The following is a 23,422-nucleotide window of genomic DNA, read 5'->3' as shown; positions in this document are numbered from 1 at the left end:
TGTCATGTCCGCTAATGGTTCGCTCATTCAATCCATTTCTAATCCTAATGACCGCGTTAAATACCTTGGTATTAATTTTAATGATGAAATCGTTTTTTATGAATGTGCAATTTTTACCACATTCAGTAAAAATATTGCTTAACTCTGTCTCTCCCCTTTATTAAAACCTGATCAGAAGGTCACGATTATGAATCAATATCTCTGGCCCACTCTTACTTATCCCTTACAGAGTGCTCCACTCTACCAAATCAAAACCAAATTTCTTAATGATTTAGATAAAGTTACCAGAGGAGCATGCAAAGAGCTTATTGGTCTTCCTCATGACTGCCCTGACGGAATGCTCTACTCCCCTAAAAATATCGTGATCTTTCGTTAATGAAAGCATCATGGGAAGCTTATGTACAACACATAAATATCTGTAATGCTCTTCTTCGTGTTGATGACTGCCATCTCCACAATGTTAGGGACCTTGTAAGCGAAAAAGTTTCTGCTCTGTCAAAATTGAATATCACAACTATTGATGCTATCAACTGGTCAGGTCGTAAAATTCGTAAATACTTAAGAAATGACGCATTCCAAACTTGGACAAACCATACCTTGCGTGGTAAAAGGGTTATTGTTTATAGTGATCTCTCCAAGGCTAACTCATGGGTAAGCAATCGAAAGGGCCTATCTTCCTCAGAATGGACCAATGCTTTAAAAATGTCAAGCAATATTTCGGCGGTTCGCGCAATACCGGGCAGAACTCTAAGCACAACCCGCTGCAGTCATCCAGACTGTAGCGAGCTTGAAACACTTGGACACGTGCTTGGACAATGCCCTAAAGGCGAGCTGCTGATCAATGCTAGACATCATCGTGGTGGACATGCTTTGGCGACATCGTTAAAAACTTTAAATTGGGAGATTCATGAGGAAGTACTTTGTGTCATCAGATGGTTCTTTCAGACGGGCAGACATTATTGCTATTAACGGACTCTTGTTCTTGACCCTACTATCCGTTTCGAAAGGTACCTAAACCAGGCCACCGAAGTTGATATTGAGAAGAAGTCCATATATGAACCTTGTCTGACTTATCTTTCTCAAAAGTACAACGTCCCTCTTAAACAATAGTCTGTCATTATTTTGCTGTTTGGCAGTAGAGGTTATATTTCCAAATTCAGATGGAACTTCATATTCCTTTTGATTATATAATGTCTGTCCTTATAAATATTATCAAGGATTCTCTTCAAATATTACATCATCATCTCTATTTCAATTAATCCACTTATATTTGCCTTAAACAATTAACTTTCTTTTTTCTTTAATGTATCCATCACATTATATTGTACATGTTTATTGTATTCAGGATCCTTGTGGTCACTCAAATTCTTTGAGCTGATGTCTATAATTTAGAATTTATATAAATTTATATATACTTCAGGATTGCAGCTATTAATGAGAAGGCTGTATCATCTGAATTGCACAATCTCGCACTTGATGAGAATGAGATTGTGTGCGACATTCGGAAGAACACATGTTCCTCGGGAAAAACTATGCGGACTCGTGAAGATGAGAAGCAATTGGAATTGTCTAAGATATGTTTCTCGGCTGCGGGAGAACTGAACGAGCATTTTCCCAAGGACGTAGGCAAGAAACCTTTCAAGTGTGATGTTTGTGGCATGTGTTTTTCGCAAACCAGTAATCTAAAAGCCCATGAACGCCGGCACACAGGCAAGAAACCTTTTAAATGTGATGTTTGTTGTATCTCTTTCTCACAAGCGAGTAGTCTGAAAAGACATGAACGCCGGCACACTGGCAAGAAACCTTTCAAGTGTGATGTTTGTGACATGTGTTTTTCGCAAACCAGTAATCTAAAAGTCCATGAACGCCGGCACACAGGCAAGAAACCTTTCAAATGTGATGATTGCAGTATGTCTTTTTCGCAAGCGAGTAGCCTGAAAAGACATGAACGCGGGCACACAGGCAAGAAACCTTTCAAGTGTGATGTTTGTGGTATGTGTTTTTCGCAAACCAGTAATCTAAAAGTCCATGTACGCCGGCACACAGGCAAGAAACCTTTCAAATGTGATGTTTGTAGTATGTCTTTCACGCAAGCGACTAGTCTGAAAAGACATGAACGCTGGCACACAGGCAAGAAACCTTTCAAGTGTGATGTTTGTGGCATGTGTTTTTCGCAAACCAGTAATCTAAAAGCCCATGAACGCCGTCACACAGGCGAGAAACCTTTCAAATGTGATGTTTGTGGTATATGTTTCTCGCAAGCGAGTAGTCTAAAATACCATAAACGCATGCATACAGGCGAGAAACCTTTGAAATTCGATGTTCGACTTTAGTGATTCTCGGAGTTTAGAAGGCATAAAAGCCATGAGCTTTGCAGACAAGCGAGAAACCTTCTAAATGTGACAGTTTTCAAATGTGTCACTAGTAGGATAGCATAAGTGTGTTGTAAATTTGCATAAGGGGACATGTACAAAATCACAAAGTGTCGGAAAATCGCATAAACTATAACGAAGTTAACAAATTTAAATGTTCATATATTTTTTTTCTAATTAGATCACTATGAATATTTTAGTAGACTATTTTACGACGCTTTATCAACAGCTTAGGTTATTTAGCGTCTGAATGAGATGAAGGTGATAATGCCGGTGAAATGAGTCCGGGGTCCAGCACCGAAAGTTACCCAGCATTTGCTCATATTGGGGTGACGGAAAACCCCGGAAAAAACTTCAACCAGGTTTCGCGGCCAGACGCGCTGACCGTTACTCCACAGGTGTGGACATCACTATGGATACATACATTCAGGATTCATTAACATTTTAATTTTTTAAGTCTTATGGTTTTTCTGCGATTTTACAACACTTCGTTATTTTGGACGTGTCCCCTTTTGGGAATCTACGACAGAAGTATTCAATTACTCAAGCCTATTGATAACAACCTTTATAATTAGTTTTTTGTGACAAATGTTTTTCGCATTCGGGTAGCCTAAGAGCTTTTAACATTTATAGGCAAGAAGCCTTTCAAGGTTGATATCTTTGAAACGTTTGTTATGCAAGACTATTTTAAATATGTTTTCAAAAACACTAGCGAATAGATATGGTAATGCGATGTCTCTGGAATATGTTTTTCTCAGTCCTGTAAGCTAAAACTTTTAGACCTTGTCCACAATAAACTAGGAACGAGAAAGGAAATACTGTCAAAACATAAATTGAAAGGTGATCATTCGCAATTAACGAGAAACTTGCAGGACACGTGAAAGTTGATTCACTCTTCTCGTAAATCTATTTTCTCGTATATTTTGTAGCAAAGATCCTTCTTCACCCATCGTGTCTATCTACCTCAGAAAATCGGTGGAATCATTTTCACTATTATGTTAAATGTATCTGACCAGATTACCATTTGAATTGAATTCCTAAAAAAATTCTGTATCATAAATTTTGTAATAGGTAACCTGTGTTTGGAGAACTGTTTGCAGAACATAGGAGGAGTTATAGTAGGAGGAAGAAGAATAAACTGTGTAAGTACTGACGATATGGCGCTGTTAGCAGAAGAGGATATGATACTAAGGGATATGCTACTGGAGCTAAATGACAACTGTGAACAGTAGTGTGTGATGAGGATAAATTTAAATATGACGAGGACCATGGTCATAGGAAGAAAAATTAAAAAGGTAAACTTGCGATCTAAATGAAGCAGTAGATCAAGTGGACAGTTTCAAATACTTGGGACGTATTATAAACAGTGTCATGAGCTGCTGCCAGAAAGTCAAATTGAGAATAGCAATGGTGAAGGAAGCTCTTAATAGAAAAAAGAGTATCTTTTGTTTACCTCTGGATCGAGAACTAAGGAAGAGACTAATGAGGTGCTTTGTATGGGGCAGAAACATGAACATTACGACGAAGCGAATAGAAGCATTTGAAATATGGATATTGAGAAGAATGGAACGTGTGAAGTAGACAGAATAACAAGTGAAGCTGTGTTGGAAAGCGTGAGTGAAGAAAGAATGATTCTGAAATTGATGAGGAAGAGGAATTGTTTGGGACACTGGCTCCGAAGAAACTGCCTATTGAGGGACGTACGGGCGGGAATGGTGAACGGGAGAAAATATCAGGTGATAGAAGACATTAACATATGGATCAGATGAAGAGAGAAAGAGGAATGCAGTAAATGGGAAAGATTGGAGAAACCTGGGTTTGCAATGAAATACCTGCCCTTCGACAGGTCACTGAATTAATTAATGAACCTGTATTTAGGTTACCAGGCTTGTATTGATGACAGAACGCTTTGTTCTATTATGCACATTGTCGTTTTCGTTCTTGGTCTATTTTGAATCGTCCACATCTGTGGAGTAACGGTTAACGCGTCTGCCCGCTAAACCAGGTGGCACGGATTCGATTCCCGGTCGGCAAGTTATCTGGTTGAGTTTTTTCCACGGTTTTCCTCCAACCCAATATGAGCAAATGCTAGTAACTTTTAGTGCTCGACTCCACACTTATTTCACCGGCATTATCACCTTCATCTCATTCAGACGCTAAATAACCTGATTTGTTGATAAAGCGTCGTAAAATAACCTACCAAAAATCACAGGCACTGTCCTTGTGTGCTTTTCAATAACATTTTTAAAGTGGCCCTCAATTTCGTTTACGGGAATGTTGGTAAAATTCATCTCCTGGTACTGAATTATTATTTGAAAGTAGATCGTCAGACTCACATCTTTCTACTAATTTCAAATGTTTTGTGTGTGTGTTTTTTTTTTTTAATTACAGTGCAGCTGTATGTATTGTCTCTTAGAACAGATTGTCATTATTACATAAATTGCGTACAATGATGTTATCATTTAGACAAAATGACTTCCGAATTTCTCTACCCACTTTTGTACTTTCGTACTTGTTTTAAGCATGTGTATTTCAACTAGTATTGCATAATATCATAAACATTCCTTAACTGAAGTATACTGTACTTGTTTAGGAGTAAGAGATCTCTTGTAGATTTATGCTGTAGTGCGCGATGTTGTGTTTGTAAGCAGGGTCGTTACAGAAGGGTAGGTACCGTATTGTATACCCCGTGCACACTTATACTCCATTGAAATGTTGTGACACTAAGAAAATGGTCTTTAATTATAACTAAAATATATAATGCAATAAATGTAATGATATCTATTTTCTTACTATTTTACTATGATCTAAATGAGGGGTTGGAAAGCAATGGTGGATCATTAATGTTTAGGTGAGGGGTTTGGACTTTTTCCATTGCTGGTTGTCACAATCAAAAAATTAAGACACAACGTTTCGAAGGGTGGTTCTCCCTTCGTGATTCCTGGCTTCGGTGGAGATTCTAATGCTAATGACTTCTTAATTAGACATCAGAAATATTCAATACAAGGGGAAGAATGCTGTCACCAGCACCACGTAGACCGTCTGGGGTCATCTCCACCTTTAGACAACGCAACCTAGTGTTGCATCTTATTAGTTAGTAGTAATGTCTGCTACCGCTAGGTGGCAGTAGTAGTTTTTTTATCATGTCCTTGTTACTAGCTTTTTCTTTTTTTACCTTCTTTTATTTTCTATCGAGGTATCATAACACTTGTTCACATTTTTTTAGTTCCCCGCCCCCTCCTTTTGTGTGTCTTTCATCAATTTTTTAATCCACTTCACGCCCACCCATTTATTACGTTTGGTTTAGTGCCAACATGCTGCTAATGATTTCGGGTTTTTCTTAATTAGAATCTCCACCGAAGCCAGGAATCAATAGATCAGTCATACAGAATAGCTATACGTAACGATCCCAACAGTAGGTTTTTTCCTTTCTCTCGTTCCTTCCGCCTGAAGACGAAGCGAGAACCACCCTTCGAAACGTTGTGTCTTAATTTTTTGATTTTGACAACCAGCAATGGATGAAGTCCAAACCCCTCACCTAAACATTATTTTACTATGTTTAAAAACTTACAGAAGATTTCAATTTCTTTAGGTTCTAGTGACATTTATAACTGTTTCGAACTAGCAGATAGAACAGATAGGTAGGATGTAGGATGTTTTTTGAGGTATGTGGTTTTTAATTTCATTAATCCCTTGTAATATTTTATAGATTTTCCAAATATTCTTATTTTATTGGGAATCTTATTTCTTCCCAATTCTGACATGCAAATCCCTTGTCAGCAAGTTCTAATCGTATTTATGAACATTATTTGAAATTTCAGTGATTCTTTTTAGAAAGATACACTTCTCTTTCACTTTCGTTCCTCTGGGACGTAAGCACTGAATAGTGTTACTTTCGGTATTCCTTCAATACAGTTCTCCTTTTAGTGATTTTTTTATATAATATCTATAATAAAATAACTATGTTCTTTAGTGATTTATGAATAAAAATAATTACACTTACCAGTGTTTTCATATTATCTTATTTCTTCATATTTGCTCCTCATTCATAAATTTGTATATTAATAAATTGAACATCTCTCTTCAATAAGGATTTAAGCAAATAATTTCAGGGGCATATTCTTTAATCCTAGATTTACTAACACAATCATTTAATTAATGAATCATACATATTTATTGAACTATTGAAAGCAATAATTTATTATTGAGACAGAGAATAATTCAGCCGGCCTTAATTAAGGATGACCACGAGGATCCGGAAATTAATACCAAATAAATATAATTAATTAAATATGAATGTTGTGAAAATAAAGTGTAATAATTAAGAACTATTGATTATCAATTATAAAACAAAATCTTATAAGATGACCTTAAAATTATAGTTATGAACAAAAGATTTTATTTAAAATTAGAATATCCTTAATTAAGATCTGAACGGTATAAATTAAACTGTAAAAGCTGCAGGGAATCTTTAAGAATTTGCGAGATGATAAATTCTTCCACCTGAATCACGTATTCCAATAATTTCATTTTACATTCTTTTTTCCGGGGAGACCTTCAATTCTTATTTGTTACTATATACTCCTGCCTTCAAAGATGCTGATATAGGTCAGGGAAATAATTTCAGAAAAATACATGTAAGGAATAAAGAGAAATAAATATATCAAACAATAGATAGTAATCAAGTACAACATGTAATTTAGAAACTTCCATAGTGTAAGGTTTCACAGTTTATTTATTCATCTACGTATATATAACTGTATTTCATTGCCATATACGATCTCACCGCATTGACTATTTCATAAAATGATAAATTTTAATTTCAGCTTTGTGGATGACGTTGAGAAGAATGAGTCATCTGAATTCCACTTCATTGCTTGTGGAGCAGTCACGTCTGATATTTCTAAGGAGGATTTTATAACATCACAATCTCAGAAACGACTTGTTGATACAGAAACAACCAAGAAGTCATTCAAATGTGATGTCTGTGGGAAGTGTTACTCTGAACATGGAACTCTAATCCGACATTCACGAACACATACCGGCGAGAGGCCATTCAAATGTGAAGTGTGTGGAAAGTGTTTCTCGGAATTAGGAACTTTAATCAGACATACGCGCATACACACAGGCGAAAAGCCATACAAATGTTATGTATGTGGAATGTGTTTTTCGGAATCAGGACGATTAGTCCGGCATAAGCGCTCACATACCGGCGAAAAGCCATTCAAATGCCATGTATGTGGAAAGTGTTTTTCGGCATCGGATATCTTGACCCGACATTCACACATACATACTGGCGAGACGCCATACAAATGCAATGTCTGTGGAAAATCTTTAAATTCATCAGGGCAGTTGAAGATACATACAAGAATACATACAGGCGAAAGGCCATACAAATGTGATGAATGTGGCAAGTCTTTTGTAGCATATGGAAATTTTAAGTTACATACACGCGTGCACACTGGCGAAAGGCCATACAAATGTGGTGAATGTGGCAAGTCTTTTCGAGCACATGGGAATTTTAAGGAACATAGACGCGTGCACACTGGCGAGAGGCCATTCAAATGCGATCTCTGTGGTAAATGCTTCTCTCATAGGTTCAATCTAAAAAAACACATCCGCTTTCACACAGAGGACAGAGCATTCAAATGCGATGTGTGCGGTAATTGTTTTGCAAATATCAGCGATTTCACGCAACATTCACGGACACATAGCGACGAAAAGCCATTCAAATATGATTTCTGAAGTACCGTAAGTACTCGCAATTGAGAATTGTTAAAAAGCACGCCCTCTTACACACAGGCGAGAGACCATTAAATGTGATGTGGAAAGAGATTGTCGACTTCGGTAAAAATCAAAAACAGATGCCTACACGTAGGCGACTGACGTTTGAAATGTGGTAACTGCTGCAAAATATTTCATGTCTAAGAGTGTGGTAAGAGGGCATATCGTTGTCCTCCAATAACTCCTATGTGCAAAATATAAAACTTTTCAGTAGGAAGAAAAAAAACATTGATTCATCCTATGGCAGTCGTACATAGGAGACTGTGAATTTTTACATTTTCAAAACAAATATAATTAGATATAGGTGATTTTATTATTTGCTGTATCACTATTTTAAGTTATTTGATAGACCAAATAAACTGGATATCACTAAATATGTCACATAGGAGTTATTGCAGGAACAACGATATATTTACACGCATAACAGCGATAGATGAGGGGCTGGGTGCAAGAAGGGCACTTTAGAGGATGTGGCCTTTTTGAGTAAAACAATTTATTGTGTTCTCTGATCTGTTATGCGTATGATCAGCAACTTGTAGTCCACACCTGTGGAGTAACGGTCAGCGTGTCTGGTCGCAAAACCAGGTGGCCCGGGCTCGAATCCCGGTCGGGGCAAGTTACCTGGTTGAGGTTTTTTCCGGGGTAACTTTCGGTTCTGGATCCCGACTCACTTCACTGGCTTTATCACCTTCATTTCATTCAGACGCTAAATAATCTAGATGTTCATACAGCGTCGTAAAATAACCTATTAAAAAAATATAAAATATACCAACTTGTAGTTCAATACTGTGATCGTAGAGGTCAGGAATACCCTAAATGTAAAGGCGTGCATAGATAACATTATTACGGTTTCAATTTTCAACATGAATTTTCTCAATACTTGCATTGGAGAGAAGTGCCTTTCTTGCACCCTATCCCTCAATTTATATTTATTGTGTGCGTAATTTTCTTCTGGAACTTCAAGCCATTAGAATACATGTATATGACTAGATTCATGAGTGCAAAGTTTGGAAAGTGTTTGTTCGTCACTATATATTGCAAAGTTCATTAGGTCTGGATTTATTGTCAGATTCGAAAAAAAAATGTATGTTTACAACATACATACAACCATCATTAATAGGCTTCCTTCTTACTTATTGGCTTTTAAGGAGCCCGGAGGTTCATTGCCACCCTCACATAAGCCCGCCATTGATCCCTATCCTGAGCAAGATTAATCCAGTCTCTGTCATCATATCCCACCTCCCTCAAATCTATGTATATATTATTTTCCCATCTACGTCTCGACATCCCGAAAGGTCTTTTTCCCTCCGGCCTCCCAACCAATACTCTATATGCATTTCTGGATTCGCCCATTCTCCTGTAACTTCATCCCTCTTTGCCCCAAATATTTTCTTAACTACCTTATTCTCAAACACCCTAAACCTCTTTTCCTGTCTCAAAGTGAGAGTCCAAGTTTCAAAACCATAAAGAGCAACCGGTAATATAACTTTTATAAATTCTAGCTTTCAGATTTTTTGACAACAGACTGGATGATAAAATCTTCTCAACCGAATAATAGCAGGCATTTCCCATATTTAGTCTGTGTTTAATTTCCTCCCGAGTATAATTTATATTTGTTACTGTTGCTCGCAGATATTTGAATTTTTCCACATATTCAAAGGATAAATTTCCAATTTTTATATTTCCATTTCGTACAATATTCTCGCTACGAGACATGATCATATACTTTGTCTTTTCGGGATTTACTTCCAAACCTATCTCTTTACTTGTTCCAATTAAAATTCCCATGTCTTTTCTAATAGTTTGTGGATTTTCTCCTAACATATTCACGTCATCTGCATAGACAAGGAGCTGATGTAATCCGTTCAATTCCAAACCCTCTCTGGACTTTCCTAATGCCATACTCTAGAGAAAAGTTAAAAAGTAAAGGTGATAGTGCATCTCCTTGCTTTAGCCCAGACATTTATAGACTAACAGTACAAATTCACTTTTAGTTGTACCTATACTGTTTCTACCAAATTTTGTGCAATCTTAGATTATATTTCACATCATTACATAATTTTACAAAAAGAATTGTGTTGCGTGCAATTTTGTGAATAAAAGGAATAATTTTGGCGCGCAATAAATATCGCAGATTATGTTCATTTTTCAAGAACAATCTTTTGGATGGTTTAAAAAATAACAATGTTTCATTCATCTTTTGAGTAGTGTGTGAATTATGTCAAAATTACTAATTTTCCCTTTTATCCTCTATAATATTTCATTTCAGGAATACTGGACAAGATCAAATGGACAAACATTATATTGAGTATTCAGCCGACAAATATTCAGTTTGTCTATATCATTAGATTAAATAAATAAATAAATAAATAAACTACAAACACACAACCTCAACATTTTCTCACCTTCTCCTACCATGTTCGAAATATCGAGAGCACTGAAACATCGCAGTGAGACTCTCTGATGAGCGGGAAAGAATGAACTCTTCAGTGTTCACCTCGAACTACATCACTACTCCACATTTACCTACATTTTGTAGGCTACCACGTTTCCAATATATGCGTGAGTGATATAATCATTCCGAAAACACATTTAAATAACATTTACCAGCAAATAATATATTAAATGTTAAGCACAGGAACGCAATAGTATTACACACATTTCAGCATGAATAAGAACCAAAAAAGGACGAACCTCATTTGATGCTCGTGCATCCGAGTCAAATTCTGCGTCATCTTTAATAAATGCATGCAGTAGAGATGCGACATTATCCCAGTCTAAGTCATTGGGCGTTACATCATTAGTTTCTGGATCAGCACATCCTCCGCCAGTTGTTCTTCTGTAGTTATTTTTGCTAACAAATAAATACAAAAAATATTGAATCAGAACAATTTATTTCGTTATAGTCAGACCTAACCTATAATTATCGTTACAACGTTTCTACTTACTTTTTGGACATTGCATTTAGCATTTGTTTTTAATCTCTTCCACTGCTCCTTCAAACGAAGTATGCTGCGGTCCCCATCACCGAAACTGGCACAGAAATTGTTATGTATGTTTTTCCACGCTTGTTCTCTCTTCGCGTTTGTATTAGTAGACGTACATTTATTTTCTACAATTGCAATTCGTTTTTGGATCAACGTAAATAATAAACTTTTTTCTTCTGACGTCCAGTTGCCCCCACGCTTCCTTTTACTACATTCAATTTCCATTATTCTTTTTCCCACCACAACCACAACACAATTTGTACGTTCCTCCAGAATTCGTAGTTTAATGGCGACTGCAATGAACATTCGACAATCGTGTAATTCCGCGGCCAGTCTGCGCATGCGCAGAAGCATTTTCAGCATCGTGTAGCATTGTCCAAAGGTAATACGCAGACCAACGTAGCCGTTGAATAATCAGCGTCTGTGAATTCTGTACAAGTAACCAGTCGATAGCCGGGCCTAGTTTAGCACGCTCGTAGCGCGGGCTAGCGAAATGTCTATGAATAGCATCCTATGAGACCGTGGAAATTAGGGGTAATTTTGGTTGTGGGACAGTGGAAGATTTCAGGGGAAAAAATTACCGGTACCTGTTTGAGGGTAATTTCCCTCTTCCTTTCTGTCTCTCTCTCCATCTCTCTCACCCTCTCCTTCTCCCTCTAGGAGTAACATTAATAAGAAACTGGCTAGATTTAGAATAGATTTGGTGGCAGTAAAGAAGATAAGGTTAGATGGGAGTGGCATAATACCAATAAGAGACTACTTGTTGTATTTTGAGAAAGAAAACAGTAATCACCAATTAGAAACAGGATTCTTTATTCATGAAATAATGTCATCAGTAAAAAAGGTCGAATTTATCAGCGACAGGTTATCTTATTTTAATTCTTAAGGGTAGATGGTATGATATCATAGTTATGAATGTTCATGCCCTTATAGATTAGAAAGACGACCATATAAAGCAGCGGTTCCCAACCTTTTTCGACTCTCGAACCCCTTCCGCAACGATCTGAGTTGGGTAAACCATTGACTTTTAAATATACATACAGTAGATATGCATAAAATTTAATTCCAAGCAAGAGTCCCTTCTTTAACCATGTTCTTGACATTTTCGTCGAAAGAAAGATGATTTTCCACCAGCAAGTCTTGAAAGTTATCAAAGTACTCGGTTTGATTGCTATTGAAACACGTTTCCCCAAAATTAAGTTTTTTAAATGATTGATTCGATACAGTCTTGCACAGTATAAACGTTTATACAGGGACATCATTTTATTTTTATTTCAATTTTTATTGTACCTGAGTTTTTAAGTGTACTTCACTCCCACCCCTTCTACTAACGAAGTTCAAGTAGCCTTACGCTCATAGTAAACAGTACGTTCCAAAAATATGTTCGCGTTTTCCAGTGACGAAAGAGCTATCAATATTGAATCATTTTCGCACAGGTACTGTCGTCCATTTGCCTACGTCGTATCTCGGTTTCCCCCCACCAGCTTTTATTCGCCAGCTAGTGGCTGGGCTGTCTTAGCTCTTCTCTGAGAACATTAATTTCTGTTAGGAATTGGACATCTACGTAATATTATACAACTGGTTCAAATAACTTAAATAAAAGGGCTTCGTTAAGTAATTAACTTTCACGTGATTTCCCTCCTTTCTACGACCCTACGACATAACCACTTGGACGGACAGTAGATAGCATGTCTGAGTGATTTTATCTTTTCGGATCGAACAGAAGTGACGATTGTATTTACAATACGTAAGGTACTCTTTTATAGAGTAAGTACAGAATTATTTCAACATGAGTTACTAGTTACGAAGGACGAAAGTGGTAATTGGAATTAAGTACAAAAGTCTATAGTGCGATAATATTCACATTAGAACTGAAGCCTGTATCGAAATGAACGGCCACCATTTAAAAAAATGTGTTTAAATATCCATATTATGATTATTTTTCAATTTAACTTCATTCTATATATTGTACGCTAATGTGCTGTAGACAGTATAATATACACTGCATAATGAATACGTCCACATGGACAGCTCAGTTCATGAGCAAAACACTCATTGTTAATACTGTACAGTATTTTGATTAAACAAAAACATAATGAAAATGATTAAACTCAGAAGCGCAATATTTCCTAGTTTACGTAAATGGATGAACTACTTTTCTTCCCTCCTATACGTAGTAAAGTGATTTGTTTGTACATTACGCCAGTATCATCGAACTCCAGTCGTGGAAGGGGGCAGTAAACGGCGTTGATCCAGAGGTATAGGCAAGTTAATATTAAAAATGTTAGTAAAAATAAAATGATGTCCCTGTACTTGACCCCTGGAGAGATAAGTTTAAAATGTTAATTTTTGAGAAAATGTCTGCCAAATAAGCTAAAGTCTGAAGGCAGATTTCATCTTCCACGCACTTTGCTTGGTAAAAGGCATGGCTGGTGAGAAAAACGTAAACTTCATCTTTAAGCTCATACAGTCTGGAAATAGTTCTACCTCGAGATAGTCACCTAACTTCAGTGTGAGAAAATAAACACTTATAAGTGCTTCCCATTTCCTCACAAAGCACTGCAAAGATGCGGGAATTTGTAGGTCGAGCCTTAATAAAATTAATTATTTTCACTGCACCGTCCAGCACACATTTCAATCCATCGGGCATGCGTTTAGAAACAAGAGCCCGTCTATGAATGCAATAATCTGTCCAAGAAGCGTTCGGCGCTACCGATTTCACTTTGGCAACAAACCCAGCATAACACCCTGTCATAGATTTCGTACCATCTGAACAAATGCCTACACAGCGAGTCCAGTCTATTGAATTTTCGCGAAAGTATTCGTCGGTTAACTTAAATATATCTCCTCCCGTAGTTCTCTCTTTTAAGAGATTGCAGAATAGTAGCTCCTCTTCTACTATGTAATTATGCAATTTATGGGAGATGAATTCGTTACATAATTTCTTCAAGAAAGATACCGTAACATACATATCGCACATAATACTAATAATAAATTGAATAACATAATAAATAATAAATTTGACAGCAAAGTTAAATTACACCATAACGGTATATATGTTTTAAAATGTAAATCTTGCAATTTAACATACATTGGTCAAACAAAACGAAATTTCAAAAGTAGATGCAAAGAACATGTTACTGATTTGAAATATAACCGTAAAAATTCTAGCTATGCCAAACATTTAATAGAAACGGGTCATGAATTAAACAATATCAATGATACTTTGTTGATCATAAAACCAAACGTCAATAATCTTTCCATTAATACTGCTGAAGAATGTTATATAAGTAAATTTCTACAAAAAGACAAACAGATCAACGAAAATTTAATACATTCAACCAACGCGTTGTTTCATGTCAATACACACAACATAGTTCCAACGCGCACCTAGTAACACAACATAACACAGCTGAGCCACTCTCACTTATTCAGTCTACCTTCATCTTCCTGCCACGACACATCTGCTCCACACACACACTCAACCTCTGTCGTAAGTATTTCGTTACATTAGTCCTTTTTAAACACTGATTTTTTCAAAATCTCATATTAGCTTTTCTTCTTCACAGAACATTTCATTACCACATCTCAATAACATGCTGCATATAAGTCAATAATTAACAACTTCGAAGATCCGACACAGAGAATTTACAATTTCGAATCTACTGCATAATGCTCCAGTTTTAAGGGGAGAGGATGGTATTTTTTTGGTGAAAAATGAGTGAATTAAAAAAAAAATCTTTAAAATACTCTGTGATATGTGTGGAATGCATAGCATAATATTTTGTGGGTATTTGTGCCCTTATCAGATGTTGAGACGGCATTTTTAAACTTCCTGCGTTATGGATTTTTTAATAATTCGTCCACTTTTATTGTTGTTTCCGAAAAATTGAATTTAAAAAAAAATTCTTTAAAATACTCTATGATATGTGTGGAATGCATTGCATAACACTTCGTGGGTATTTGTGCCCTTATCGGATGTTGAGACGTCATTTTTAAACTTCCTGCGCTATGGATTTTTAAATCACTCGCCCCCATTTATCGGTTTATGTTAACTTCATTTTTTTGCTACTTTGCCAGACAAAAATGGATATAATATCTGAAGTATTAAAGATACATGCATGAAATTTAGAACACACATTTTTTAATTTATTAGGAAACGTTTCTGTGTAACAGAATTTTGTTATCTGATTTCATTTTAAAACTACGTCCGTTTGTTTGCAAGAAAGGAATTCAGAAAAGTGTTATTAAGTTTTAATTGTTTATTTTACAAACGTAGGGACAAATATCAAAATTCTGTGAAAGACAGTTTGTAGAGCATGCTTTTGCAAGAACATTGCAAAAAACTGGATCAATCTACCTTTAAAAATGATTTAAATATATCGGTTTTAGTAAAATCCTGAATTTTTTTTTCAAATCTGGGCCCCCAAACAGTTTTTTTTTTTTTCAAAATATTTACTTTTGGTTGAGTTGCTACGGCTATGAGCTCTCTGCATACAAAAAGTTAATATTTTACACCAAATAGGAAAAATGTTTTTAAAAATACCATCCTCTCCCCTTAAATGATTTTAATATGCGATTTTAATATACATCACTACGTCAATTCAACTATTTGTGAAGCAATTTATGACTAGCAACATAATAATACATGTGTCACACATTATTAATTAATCCTTGACAACATACAGCGATCATCTACGGCAGTACGAGATTAATAGTATACTAAGCTCTGCAATAACATGATAATACCCATCACAATGATGTAACTTATAACAATTTGATGTTCACTCACCATATAATTGCAACTCTTTATAATAAGATTTCATCTTCATAACATATTTGTTAATAAGTAATCACAGTGTTACTTAAATTTATGTAAACTACATTATCATTCAATCTAGTATTTCCAAGCCTTCCTATTGATCCATAACATTTTCTATTTACGCCTAAACACCAATTCAGAATCATACAAGTTATCTATAACCCCCTATACTTCTATTGATTTGTAAATATTTTCATGTTATTCTCTGTTAAAATATGCACATTTAATTATGCGTCCTATTCTCAAATAAGAGTCCACCTACGAGTCTTCACACCGTTTGCGATCTCTATGTGTCATGGACGATCACAGTATGATATTAAATATGCATATTTATTGTACAACTTATTGATTAATCTTGTTGTACTTTTAGTTCGATTTTTAAAAGTGTTTTAATAGCTTTTTAAAACTTCAAGTGTTTGTATAATTGGTCACATATATTATGTAATTTTGATATACACTATCTATACAGATATCTATATCGTCTGAAGATGCCCACACAGGGCGAAAACGTTCACAAAAATAATTATAATGTGTTAACAAAAATATTTTTTTGGGTTGACATTATAAATAAGTCAAGACGGAAACTTTGAAACCATATTACTCTTTCATCATAATATGACTTATTGGATAATCTACATAGATGAATTCAAAATTTAAAAAACTGTGTTAATTTTGGATGGACATTCAGCACACTTGAATAACATAGAAATGCTATAAAATGCTACGGAAAATGAGATCATAATCCTTTGCCTCCGAAGCCTTACAACTCAGACGCTTCAACGTCATTTTTCAAGCCTCTCAAAGATTATTTCAAGAGAGAAGCATAGCAATGGATGTTTCATAATAAAGAGAAGAAAATAACCCTCCTGCAAGCCGGAGTACTCATTGAGAAAGGATGGGAAAATGCTGCATCGGTAGCAATATGTACGGCCGGATTTAGGGCTACTGGCATGTATCCTTTCAACACAGTCACAGTTCCTCAGCATTCCTTCAATATTCATGATGAATCAATGAACAACAGACATATGAATTCCTCTGTGTGACTCTCCAGAAAATCTCAGACAAAAAGTAGCTGTACCATCTACAAGCTGTATTGACAATGGGACATTATCTTCCAGTTCTACCCTAAGTGCCACAAGTTCAGTGACTCCTTACAAATAAATCCACGAGATAAATCCTGTGCCAATAATACCCATTGCAGTGAACAAAAGAAAACACTTAACAGAACTCATTACAGGTAAACATAAAAACGGAAATACCGTCTCTGAAAGTCTTCCAGTTCCAGGAACCTCAGCATCAAATTCTTCTACATCGGGTAGGCGCAGAAAAAACTGCTTCTGAGAAAACGTCAATGAAGTGTCAGCACATGAAACAAATGTAGACAGTGACCATTGTGTTGAGTGTCTTGAAAATTATTATCAAACAAAGGAAATGGTGGGTTGGATTCTGTATCTTTCCTGCAAGAAGTGGCTACTTGAAAGTTACACGATGTATGGACCTAGGGGCAATATGTGTGGTCGTTCTCAAAAACGAACCCAGAAACTGAACTTTTTACGAAAAGCAATAAGTAACATTATTAAGAGTGTTATTTTAACAATAAATAATCTTTTTTTTAGCAATTACAACAATGAGGCATCTCTCCTCTATATGCATTTTACAGCAGTTTCTTATCCCATTCATTTTTATTTTGCCACTTATTGTATAAGAATTATCGGTTCTTTTACGTTTTGCTTAAACCTTTAATGTATTTCACGTGTTATAACATATGAATAAATTATCTGCTTTGGTTTGTTTAATTTATGAACGACAAAATCGTTAAGTGGGGTAACTCTCCCTAAATTACCTTATACTTGGACTTATCCAGATGGATTGACACACAACCAAATCATATCTTCATAGATAGACGAAGACCCTAGTATAATAGACATTTGATCCTTCAGAGGGCAGACTGTGATTCTAACTATTATTTGGTAATTGGAGAATTAAGAGAAAGACTATCAGTAGCCAAGCAGGTAGAGCAACAAGTTGATAATAGGAGATTCAATATTCCTAAATTAAAAGACGAGGAAATGAAGCAACATTATCAGGTCAAAATTTCAGATAGGTTTGCACTTTAGGAAGTTTAGACGAAGTTGAGAAGGAATTAGATATTAATAGCGTATGGGAAAATATAGGTGATATCAAAATTGCACCTGAGCAGGGCTACTGTGAAACGAAGAAGAAGAAGGAGAAAATTGTGGCTTGATAATTGTTGCATGGTAGTAGAAAAAAAGAAACAGGCAAAATTTAAATTCTTACAGGATCAATTCAGGCGAATAGAGATAATTAGAACTATTTCAATAAAACACGGGAAGCAAGTCGTACAACTAGGAACAAAAGGGGGGGGGAAACTAATGGTCGGTTTCACCAACCTTCGTTTTCATTATAACATTTCGTTAAAGAATGTAACTACCGGTACATTAGTCTGTTTTTGTGTTTCACCAAACATCGTTATTGCTAACGCATCTTTAAAATCATCGTTCATTTATTAGGCTCTATTCGTCGAGTTAAAAAAAAGTAACGATGAGTCAACATGTCAACAATACCACTGGTATGGCATACATATTCGATGCTGAAATTCTTATAAGACTTCCACAGAATGGCGAATTTGTATGTGGTAATAATAGTCGGAATAATGATTTTGAAGATTTAAGTGATTAAAAATTCCACGAAAATTAGAGGTTAAGGAAACAAGTGTTGAGAATGATTCTAGAAGAATGTGAATATACAGTAGGTTAGAATGCGGCAGATAGGAATCGTGGTGGGAATATAATGGTGTAGCAGACGGTTGACTCAAACTCGTTTTCTACTGCGCATGTCGTCACTTGGGAAGCAGCAGCGGCGCGCTAATTCGCGCCGCAGTGCTCGAGGAACAAAACAAACAGCTGTTGTGTGTACGTGCACGGTGTTAATTCTTTGTTTTTATATATATATATATATATATATATATATATATATATATATATAATATTTAATGTTATTCTTGTATCAGTAATGCTATTAATGTGACACATGCTATTAGTATGCCTGGATCTGCAGTATCTGGTTGTTTCAGTTACAATCGAAAAACAAAATTAACTGATGTAAAATATTATAGGTTTCCGAAGAATGAAGACTTGGCAAGACAATGGTTGCATGGTTGTAGAAGGGAGGATGAAGTCAATTTACATCACGATGAGTTTTCTCGCATGTTACTAAATTTTATATGCTTCGCAACTCATTTGCAAAATATATTTTCATGTTAAACTTATTGTTTGACTTATTCCATAGATTGCTTTGAGGAAAAAGAAAGGGGATAAAAATCTTTAGACTTAATGTTGTTTCAGCTCGAATATGTTCACTTCATTTTGAGGAGTCAAGTTACGAAGACCTTTAAAGCAGAAACTCCTAAATTATGAACCAAAAAGCAGTCGTAATCAGAAAGTAGACGCTATACCCACAAAAGCTCTGGCGCAGTCTTGCTTGAAACGAAAATCAACAGATAATCTGAGATTGGACAGATGTGAAAAACGGAGAAGGAGAAAAGAAATTCATGACATCATTGTCAAATAGTTCATGTACTCTTCAGGCCACTTCCAAAACCAATTCAGACGAACATATATCAGAGGATAGTGCATTAGACCTAAATAACGAAACGTGAGTAATTACAGCAATTATATAATTATAATAACTATTAACTAGTATGTTCCTGTGTATCATATTGTTAAAATGTTTCACATATGAGTCGCTCCGCAGAAGGGAATAATTTTCTCTTAGTTCTTCAGAACTTTCTAAGCTAAAAGGACTTAATTACATGTCTCATAAAATTTTAAAGCTGTGGTATCTTTTAACAACTTCCAGACAGAAAAGGCTTCAGTAATTGGAAGGATTCAATTGTCTCGAATGTCAATAGAGGAGCAAAAAAGGCGTCAATCAATGGGCATAAAATAATTATTCTCTCGCTTTACCCTAGCATTATCACGGTTGGGAAAAAATTGCCCACGCTTTTTATTTTCTAAATTTTTATGAATTAATGAAATCTGACAGCTTTCACCTTTACTCTATTTGTCTCTAACATGATAAAGTATGCACATATGTGTACTGTTTTAGATTTCAAATATAGCAGACTAATAATTTGAAGTATTTGTTAGTGGACAGATTTTACCCACCCTTGGTATTTCATATGACCTACACTTTTAAACATTTTCTAGTTTGAATTCTGTGATTTTTGTCCATTGTTGTAACTGTTTGTAATGCCGTTAAATTCGTTTACTGTTTCAATTCTCCACTTTACCATTTACTTGCAGTGTAGAAACTTGAGTTGGTAAATTTGTTCTTTATTTATTGGTGTTTATTCAAATCTAGTTGTATTCAGGGATACAGAACATAGACATGAGTTGTTTTGGGATAATAGCAGCCTTAATGTTTTGGGTGAAAGTGATATTATAGTGCTATTGGAAACTGATTTACCGGCGGAGTTGAAGAAAGAAAATGGTAGTGAGGAAGGTAATACAGAAGTGGTTGTGAGAGTGAAACAAGGTCTATTTCAAGTACTAGCTGCTTAACAAGAAAGCCGTTCACATTACGAAAATTAATGTCAGATGTGGAAATTGTGGACTTAATTTATGTAAAAAATATTCAGATATTAAAATTGTGTGTAGGAGCATTTTACTAAAAGAAATATACAAAATCACTGGAATGAAAAACTGGTGTGTGTTTTTTTAAGCAATGTAAAAATGTTGACGATAAAACTTTATTGAACGTATTTGAGGAGCTCGGAATCAAAACGCGTTAAGCCCACGTTTTATCGAAAATGCGGTTTTTTTTTTCGAATTTTCCTTCTTTTAGGGACATTTCATCGTGCTACACTTGACATTTGTTGCAATTCACATTTTCAGCCTCTTTAAAGCCAGCCTGAAATCGAAGGTCTGATTCAGAACGTATTCTGTCCATCACCCTGAATGGATCAAACCGAGTTGAGTCCATGAATTTAAGATAACTTCTAACGAAAGCAGTACACCAGAATGAACGTAATTAATTCGACACCTGCCTTTAACATATGTTCATTATTGACTCTTTCCTAAAGTTTGCTTGTTGCTACCTATAAGTTCATGCAGTAAGATTTAAAAGGACGGGTTTATTGCCTGGAATCTCTATTTAAATCTCCACGTGCAGACAGTGAATTATTGGTGGTGTGCAGTAAGTGGCATTTAAAAGCAGGTGGAGGTCGTTTGCAATAAACATGAGTCTTTTACTACAAATTGTGATATTATACTCATAATTTGGTAACAGTTTGAACAGTATTTTAAGTTTCGACAGACTCCAGTACAAAACATTGTTTGCACTCCCATGTTGTTTCGCTTCTTTCTTGTGAGATTTACAAACTTTGCTTCTTTTTCTGTGGGTGGTAGGTATATGATGGGAGGGGGGGAAAATAAGCCCAACAGTTTGCTTGTAATATTGTCGTCGTAACTCCAGCATCCCCTCCCCTTTCACTAACACTTCAGTTAGACAAGGTTAACCCTCTATAAAATGCTGCTTCCAGGTCAAGTCGAAGATTTGTATAGATCCTTTCCTTCCTGGGTTTGCTTCCCTTCACGGTCTTACATGCAATTACGTAGACATTGAAAAGCTGAAAAGTACCATAAACATTATATTGAAGAAACATTTCTGTAGTTTTTTCTACGTATTTTCCCATAATGGAGAAGGGATATAAGACTTCATTCTGACGCTGACCTGACAGTCAACCCACAACATAACGTTATTGTACTCTATTACGCACTTCAGTTTCACCACTGTTTATTCCCCTTCATTGTTACCCCTTTTTCCTTTATGTTGACCATGTGAATGTTGTGCTTCGTAGACAGACCTTTTCTGTCATGTTACTTTACTGCCAATAACTCTTACAAGACCTCGATTCTGATTCCCTTTCTTAAACTTTGTTCATTCCACTTGGAATATAGGACAGAACTTCAATGCACTTTTATTCAAACAGTTAGAATTCTGGAAAACCTTTCGCGTATATTTAGAGGAAAATAACTCCTCTTCTTCACGAAAGATCGTTTTACAACATACAACAACCCTCTAAATAGACAGCTTGAAAAAAAAAACTGCATTTGACAGCTTGAATGAAAACTGTCAATAAAGGTCGCAGGGTTACAAAGACGTCATGTCTAGACGGCTATGCTTTGGGAGAGCATCACGTTCCTGACAAGATGTTAGTAGGGAAGGGATTAGTTAATACAGCTTCTTGGTATTTATAATCAATTAACCTACCCCACTTCCAAAACCTTACGCAGCTGAGCTGAGCTGAGCTAAGCTAGCAAGATTCGAGAGAGTCTGCAATGCTTCCCGCGTGACGTCATCACGTAGTAGGAGAACGGGCGAGGCTGCGCACTGCTTCACCATTATATTCCCACCACGATAGGAATAACCCACCAAACACCTCTTCAACAGATTTTTCCTACTTTAAGATTTTATGTTACGGGAAGTGTTGAAATAATAATTGGTGATATGAATGGGACATCAAAGCTATATTTTCTGGCTATGTGAATAAAGTGTCAGATGTAGGTATTATCAACATTACGACCATAGTACATTCGTTCAGAAGTTTTATAATATAGCTAAATTTCCTGTCGTCATTGATATGATAGATTATGTAGGCCTATATGTTATAGTAGTATATCCTGGCAGTAATATACCGGAAACATTGTGCAATAGAAGATCGTATTTTTCACCCAATATTCAAACAATTCCATGTGCAAATCTCCACATTGAGAAATTGTAAATAGATAACCAGTCTCAGTATATGGGAGCATAACAGTTCAAAGATGCCTTTTGAAATAGGAAGGGTGCATAGAGGTTTACTTTTAGGAGACAATGAATACTCTTTAAAGAATTCTATTTAATGACACCTCTCTTGAATTCTAACACAGATATAAAGCGAAATTGTTGCTGGGTACATAGGCCTATATAGTTTTTTTTTTAATGCTGTGGCATGTGATGATGGTTTTGTAATTACCAACGAGTTAGAAAGAGAAAGATATAGAGTGGTCATTGCGCCGCCATGTTTGAAGAAAATTGAACGACCGTCGGTAATGAACTTATGCGCCCAAAACAAAGTGGGCGTGGTGATAACTGACATTAGAATCATCAGCTGTCTTAATTTTGTTTGCATAAATCAGTTAAACTGAAGTGTAAAAACCTAGTATTTCGTCAAATACGTGCCAGGAACTTAATCTAAACTTATGTACGCTAAATTTAAAACACTTGAGCTATTCCTAGAAGGAATGCTTAAAAGAATAACCTAAGCAAAATTGTCATGTAGTATGACAAGAAGTCTTACCAAATATACTAAAAAAATGTTAATATTTCTAGGTTCTTTTTAAATGCGACCTGCAAGATTGCCTATAAAATGAACGAGTATGATTCGGATGATT

At 35.7% G+C, this 23,422-nt stretch overlaps 2 protein-coding genes across 3 annotated transcripts in view; both read left to right on the top strand.

The window, feature by feature from the left end:
* The window catches only part of LOC138691568 (zinc finger protein 678-like), a 44,920-nt gene extending 32,706 nt beyond the window's left edge, over positions 1-12,214 (top strand). The window contains exon 6 of one of the 2 annotated variants that reach the window (XM_069813660.1): positions 7,199-12,214. In XM_069813660.1, coding sequence (XP_069669761.1) covers positions 7,199-8,117 — 919 coding nt within the window. In that variant the 3' untranslated portion in view covers positions 8,118-12,214. Of the gene's footprint in view, positions 1-1,420; positions 6,304-7,198 lie in introns of those variants that run through there. The other variant, XM_069813661.1, reaches the window with a different exon arrangement.
* LOC138691562 (gastrula zinc finger protein XlCGF57.1-like) overlaps positions 1-23,422 on the top strand; it is a 449,766-nt gene that overhangs the window by 184,535 nt on the left and 241,809 nt on the right. The window lies entirely within an intron of this gene.

The sequence above is a fragment of the Periplaneta americana genome, chromosome 16 (genome assembly GCF_040183065.1).
Source record: "Periplaneta americana isolate PAMFEO1 chromosome 16, P.americana_PAMFEO1_priV1, whole genome shotgun sequence".
NCBI lineage: Eukaryota > Metazoa > Arthropoda > Insecta > Blattodea > Blattidae > Periplaneta > Periplaneta americana.
This window is presented reverse-complemented; position numbering and strand designations above follow the sequence as displayed.